Below are 7,500 nucleotides of genomic sequence, written 5' to 3'. Positions count from 1 at the left end.
AAAGGAAAGGAAAGCAAAGGAAAGGAGACAGTAGGACCAGAAACAAGGAGATAGGAGACAAGAAATCAGAAAGTAATGAATGGGATAAGGAGATAAGGTGGTAGGAAAGGAAAGGAAAGGAAAGGAAAGGAGACAGTAGGATGAAAAACAAGGAGATAGGAGACAAGAAATTAGAAAGTAATAAATGGGATAAGGAGATAAGGTGGTAGGAAAGGAAAGGAAAGGAAAGGAAAGCAAAGGAAAGGAGACAGTAGGACCAGAAACAAGGAGATAGGAGACAAGAAATCAGAAAGTAATAAATGGGATAAGGAGATAAGGTGGAAGGAAAGGAAAGGAAAGGAAAGCAAAGGAAAGGAGACAGTAGGACCAGAAACAAGGAGATAGGAGATGAAAGATGAAGAGAAAGCGCTGTGAAGAAGAGAAGAAGAGTTTTTTTGTTTTTTTTTCTTCTCCTAGAGGAATGAATCCTCCTCACATTTCTCACCGCGACACCTGCAGGCTCGTATTCAAGCAAACTTCTCAGGGCAGGAAATCAACTCAACCGTTTATACCGCCCCCCCCCCCCCCCCCCAAAAAAAAAAAGTGACGCAAGTTTTTAGACGAGAAATGAAAGAATTTTAGCAACTTAGAAAATGAGTCAGTGAAATCAGTAATTCTGAGTTTCTTTAGTTTAGTCTCTTCTAAACTGATGATTTTTGGATGTTTCTGAGCTTTAAAATGAGATTCAGTGACAGGAAACAGTGCTGGAAGAGAAGAAGAAGAATCATTTAGTCATTTCTGAGCTTTTAAATGGGATAAGGAGATAAGGTGGTAGGAAAGGAAAGGAAAGGAAAGGAGACAGTAGGATCAGAAACAAGGAGATAGGAGACATATAATAAATGGGATAAGGAGATAAGGTGTTAGGAAAGGAAAGGAGGAGGTAAGGGTGAAAAAGAAGGGGTATAAAAGAAGAGGAGAGTAGATAGGAAGAGAGGAAACAAGACAGTAGGATCAGAAACAAGGAGATAGGAAACAAGAAGGTAATAAACGGGATAAGGAGATAAGGTGTTAGGAAAGGAAAGGAGGAGGGAAGGTAAAGAAGGAGTGATGAGGAAATATGAAAGAAAACAACAATCAGCTGAACTCGTCACACTCGTTATCTCACCGCCTGCCTCCACGTGTGTGTTTCCTGCCAGAGTCCAGAGGGATTATGGGAAACGTAGTCCTCTAAAGGCTCGTCATGCATCTGCACATCCATCCCATAATAATCACATGCAGCGTGTTTCTATGTTCCCATGTGTTCCTTTACACACAGACATACATCCATGTATATATGCATGCTGATTTACACGTTCACACACTTATTCATGAAGGAAAGGAAACGAGACAGTAGGATCAGAAACAAGGAGATAGGAGACGAGAAATGAGAAGGTAATAAATGGGATAAGGAGATAAGGTGGTAGGAAAGGAAAGGAAAGGAAAGGAAAGGAAATGAGACAGTAGGACCAGAAACAAGGAGATAGGAGACAAGAAATGAGAAGGTAATAAATGGGATAAGGAGATAAGGTGGTAGGAAAGGAAAGGAAAGGAAAGGAAAGGAAAGGAGACAGTAGGATCAGAAACAAGGAGATAGGAGACATATAATAAATGGGATAAGGAGATAAGGTGTTAGGAAAGGAAAGGAAAGGAGGAGGGAAGGTAGTCCAGAGGGATTATGGGAAACGTAGGCCTCTAAAGGCTCGTCATGCATCTGCACATCCATCCCATAATAATCACATGCAGCGTGTTTCTATGTTCCCATGTGTTCCTTTACACACAGACATACATCCATGTATATATGCATGCTGATTTACACGTTCACACACGTATTCATGAACCATGTGTGAGTTTTGCTTTCAGTATTTAAATGTGGGTAAATATGGGAGGGAAGCACGCTGACACTCACCCGAGGGCAGAGCGCAGCGTTAATCTATTCATGTGACTTCTGTCTGTGTGTCAGATCAGATTTACACTCCGTCGCTCCCCAATGACACAACCTGACTTTATACTTCATCTCAGAGGGAAATATTGTACTTTCTACTCCACTACATTTATTTAACAGCTTTAGTTACTTTTCAGATGCAGATTTGACTCAATGGAAAATATAACAAGCTTTTAAAATACAACACATTGTTAAAGATGAAACCAGTCAGCAGTGTGTAGTCGGCTCACATTTCAGATGTCTATGAGTTGTTAACAGCTCCACCAAATACTGATTCTTCCCTCTAAACTTCTCACATGCTTTCATTTCAATAAATGTTCAAATGATCCAATATTTCAGCAAAAATCAAAGATTAGAGAAAAAGTCCAAAAACTGAAAACACATTTGTGAATCAGAACTTTGTTTTTTCTTCTTTCCCATTAATCATCTCAGCAGCCCTCACATTTATCTGCTGACCCTTTGGAGGGGCCCCACCCCTAGATTGGGAACCACTGGACTAAACTAGCTAACTGTATATAAAGTAGTATAAACTAGCTAACTGTATATAAAGTAGTATAAACTAGCTAACTGTATATAAACTAGCTAACCGTATATAAAGTAGTGTAAACTAGCTAACTGTATATAAAGTAGTGTAAACTAGCTAACTGTATATAAAGTAGTATAAACTAGCTAACTGTATATAAAGAAGTATAAACTAGCTAACTGTATATAAAGTAGTATAAACTAGCTAACCGTATATAAAGTAGTGTAAACTAGCTAACTGTATATAAAGTAGTATAAACTAGCTAACTGTATATAAAGTAGTATAAACTAGCCAACTGTATATAAAGTAGTATAAACTAGCTAACCGTATATAAAGTAGTGTAAACTAGCTAACTGTATATAAAGTAGTATAAACTAGCAAACTGTATATAAAGTAGTATAAACTAGCCAACTGTATATAAAGTAGTATAAACTAGCTAACCGTATATAAAGTAGTGTAAACTAGCTAACTGTATATAAAGTAGTATAAACTAGCTAACTGTATATAAAGTAGTATAAACTAGCTAACCGTATATAAAGTAGTGTAAACTAGCTAACCGTATATAAAGTAGTGTAAACTAGCTAACTGTATATAAAGTAGTATAAACTAGCTAACCGTATATAAAGTAGTGTAAACTAGCTAACCGTATATAAAGTAGTGTAAACTAGCTAACTGTATATAAAGTAGTATAAACTAGCAAACTGTATATAAAGTAGGATAAACTAGCTAACTGTATATAAAGTAGTGTAAACTAGCTAACTGTATATAAAGTAGTATAAACTAGCTAACTGTATATAAAGTAGTATAAACTAGCTAACCGTATATAAAGTAGTGTAAACTAGCTAACTGTATATAAAGTAGTGTAAACTAGCTAACCGTATATAAAGTAGTGTAAACTAGCTAACCGTATATAAAGTAGTATAAACTGGCTAACCGTATATAAAGTAGTGTAAACTAGCTAACCGTATATAAAGTAGTATAAACTAGCTAACTGTATATAAAGTAGTATAAACTAGCTAACTGTATATAAAGTAGTATAAACTAGCTAACTGTATATAAAGTAGTATAAACTAGCTAACTGTATATAAAGTAGTGTAAACTAGCTAACTGTATATAAAGTAGTATAAACTAGCTAACTGTATATAAAGTAGTATAAACTAGCTAACTGTATATAAAGTAATATAAAGTAGTATAAACTAGCTAAATGTATATAAAGTAGTATAAACTAGCTAACTGTATATAAAGTAGTATAAACTAGCTAACTGTATATAAAGTAGTATAAACTAGCTAACTGTATATAAAGTAGTATAAACTAGCTAACTGTATATAAAGTAATATAAAGTAGTATAAACTAGCTAAATGTATATAAAGTAGTATAAACTAGCTAACTGTATATAAAGTAGTGTAAACTAGCTAACTGTATATAAAGTAGTAAACTAGCTAACTGTATATAAAGTAGTATAAACTAGCTAACTGTATATAAAGTAGTATAAACTAGCTAACTGTATATAAAGTAGTGTAAACTAGCTCCACCTCCAGCAGCTACAACAGTAACATGCTGCTCTAACACTGATGCTTCACTATTAATAATCTAATGATGTCATATATAATAATATATCACTACTTTTACTGTAATACTGCATACTACATCACTATAATACTGCAGTACTTTTACTGTAATACTGCATACTACATCACTATAATACTGCAGTACTTTTACTGTAATACTGCATACTACATCACTATAATACTGCAGTACTTTTACTGTAAAACTGCATACTACATCACTCAAAATACTGCAGTACTTTTACTGTAATACTGCATACTACATCACTCAAAATACTGCAGTACTTTTACTGTATTACTGCATACTACATCACTATAATACTGCAGTACTTTTACTGTAATACTGCATACTACATCACTCATAATACTGCAGTACTTTTACTGTAATACTGCATACTACATCACTATAATACTGCAGTACTTTTACTGTAATACTGTATACTACATCACTATAATACTGCAGTACTTTTACTGTAATACTGCATACTACATCACTATAATACTGCAGTACTTTTACTGTAAAACTGCATACTACATCACTCAAAATACTGCAGTACTTTTACTGTAATACTGCATACTACATCACTCAAAATACTGCAGTACTTTTACTGTATTACTGCATACTACATCACTATAATACTGCAGTACTTTTACTGTAATACTGCATACTACATCACTCATAATACTGCAGTACTTTTACTGTAATACTGCATACTACATCACTATAATACTGCAGTACTTTTACTGTAATACTGCATACTACATCACTATAATACTGCAGTACTTTTACTGTAATGGAGTATTAGTACATTTCTGTATTAGTACTTTTACTGCAGTAAAGTATCTGAGTACTTCTTCCAGTACTGCTGCTGACAGTTTCTACAGAGGATCATGTGACTGTCAAAGGTCGACATTTATCAGCAGAGTTTGTCGATAAGATGAACTTTGGTTTTATTGACTTGTTTTTCAAACACAAACAACATGATTAAAATATGAAATGTGTTGCAGGTTTTATTTCATATTGATACAGTATTAAAGCTTTACTGATACAATGATCAATAAAGCTTTAAACACAACAAGCTCCACTCTGGGATCAGAGTTCATTGTTCTCTCCCTTTAAATCTACAGTTTGTAGATGGGTGTAACCAACATGTGACGCAGCACAGAGCTGTCAGGCTCCACTACTTGGGTTAGTGTGGTGGTGACGGCGCAGATTATATTCTTTTGCAACAGCAACAGTTTCGTTGCTAATGAGGCGTACAGGTGACGTGTTTCAGAAGGTTGGCATGGTAACTGCGTACTTTTCAGTCCAGTTTATGTTCAAAGTATATTAGAACAGCTTGAGATGACAAGACAGTGTTTTCATTACAGTAACATTGATAAAATAGATGTCAGGTGGTTTCATTGCAACTGTTGCAGAAGTTACACAATTCTCCAGTATCAGAAAACTTTGATAAAATGGCATTTGAAGGATATATGTTATGTAATATTTTAATATGTACCTCTTTAATTTTATTTGTCACACAATATTTATGTGGTAAGACACTGCTTAATCCATTTTATTTTAAAAGTGTTGTTTAAGTCAACAAAGTCTAATACATCAAAACCTCTTTTCTAGATCCTGAAAGTATGTCCTTTTTAAGGAGGTGTTTTTTGTTCTTCCAAGTGAAGTTGATAAATAACTTGTTTATTTCTTTAAGAGTAAAGTCTTCATATATATATATATTCATATAAAGATAGTGTAGGGTATACAAGCCTTGGTTAACAGAACTCTACCCAGCATAGAGAGATCACGCTGAAGCCACATATTCATTATGATATCCTAGGTATGAAGTTCAGCTGCTGTCTATAGCTCATGTCTTTTAGTATTTGATTGTGTTTTTAACTGGAATGGAGTCTATGTATTTGTCGTCTGTGTTATATAGTGTAAGAATCTCACATTTATTTATGTTCAACTGTAATCCAGATGCACTTGAGAACATATCAATCAAGGCCAAGGCTGGAGTCAATTGAGATTTGTCTTTAAGAAATAAAGCAGTGTCATCTGCTAGTTGTGTTATACGTATCTCTCTTTGAAATATAGAACGTACATCAATTTATGATCTGTTAACGGCGCATGTGAGTAAGATACTTCTGCTACATGTTGAAGGATGAGGAGACTAGCCACAGGTCAATTCTGGACTGTTGTGTGCGTCTGGGGTTAGACCAGGAAAATTCTACACCATCAGGATTAAAGAAACGCCAAGCATCTGTAACAGACAACTTTTCACTGCAATAAAGAGTTGGTTTAAAATGTTGACTTTGTGATTCTTACTGGAACTCGATCTATCATGTCATTAGGAGCATCGTTAAAACCCCCCCTATAATTAGAAAGGCATTATGATGAGTTGTTTGTAAAGATGTTATTCTAGTTTGAGCTGTTACATTATGACCATATATACATTACACAGTATGGAAAGAGAATTATCTATTTTAATTACAGAAATAATCCATCTTCCTAGATCAGATTTAATGGTTTCTAACATGTCACCTGAGAATTTGTTAAATAATATGGCAACTCCTGCAGAGTGGTTTGAGGCATGACAGAAGTGAGCTTTCCAAAATGTGTTATCATTTTCACATGAATGAGTTTCCTGCAAAAATATGATATTTGCATTTGTTTTCCGGGTATAAAGAAATACCGCTTTTCTTTTGATGTTATTTCTTAGCCCTCTGACGTTAAGAGAAATTATTTTGAGAGAATTGAAAGTAAAGTTTGACATCTAATAAAAAAAGAAATAAAGAAAACAAAACAAGACCACTGATGAATACAAATGTGAATAAGATGAACTAAGCTTGCAACTGCAAACCTATGAATGGAAGAACTTCTGAAAAAAGATATGGACACAGTATTTATCCATAACTATACCAAGCCATTACTAACCATTACTAACCAGAAAGTGAATTGAGAATTTGAGTTTAGCGTTCTTAATCTCTTACATTCATCTTTCACATTAATGAACAAACTACATCCAACAAACAGTACCAATAACCCATTTTCTTTCTTTTTTTTTTTTCTCCTTACCAATGAATGACCACTCCAGAACAGTCTCAGGAACAGAAATGAGGTCAGTGGTCAATTTTGATCCAGATCATTTGACAGAGTCAGCGGTGATTTTCTTGCCCTCGATGATCACATCAGGACCTCTCCACGACGTCTTTTTTCCCTCCTTGCGAGCCCTGTCAACAAGTGGCCACAGTTTGTTTCTACACTGTCTCTCCCAGAAAGTAAGATCCTCTGTGACACGCAGACCTTTGTCAATCAACACTTTGGCCTTCAGTGAAGCTTTCCATATTTTCTGCCTGTATGTGCGCAGACCGAACTGAATCAGCACTGGGCGAGGAGATCCATCTTTCCGTTGTATTCCAACTCTGTGAATCGTGTCGACTAGGAATTCCATCTTTGTTTCAA

General features: G+C 34.9%; 1 protein-coding gene across 1 annotated transcript in view; it reads right to left on the bottom strand.

The window, feature by feature from the left end:
• Positions 1–7,180: 7,180 nt before the first annotated feature.
• The window catches only part of LOC128375786 (rho GTPase-activating protein 28-like), a 9,918-nt gene continuing 9,598 nt past the window's right edge, over positions 7,181–7,500 (bottom strand). The window contains exon 8 of the mRNA XM_053336203.1: positions 7,181–7,422. Coding sequence (XP_053192178.1) covers positions 7,181–7,422 — 242 coding nt within the window. The remainder of the gene's footprint in view (positions 7,423–7,500) is intronic.

This window comes from Scomber japonicus, chromosome 16, assembly GCF_027409825.1.
Source record: "Scomber japonicus isolate fScoJap1 chromosome 16, fScoJap1.pri, whole genome shotgun sequence".
Classification (NCBI taxonomy): domain Eukaryota; kingdom Metazoa; phylum Chordata; class Actinopteri; order Scombriformes; family Scombridae; genus Scomber; species Scomber japonicus.
The sequence above is the reverse complement of the archived record's forward strand: the minus strand, read 5'-3'. Positions and strand labels throughout refer to the sequence as shown.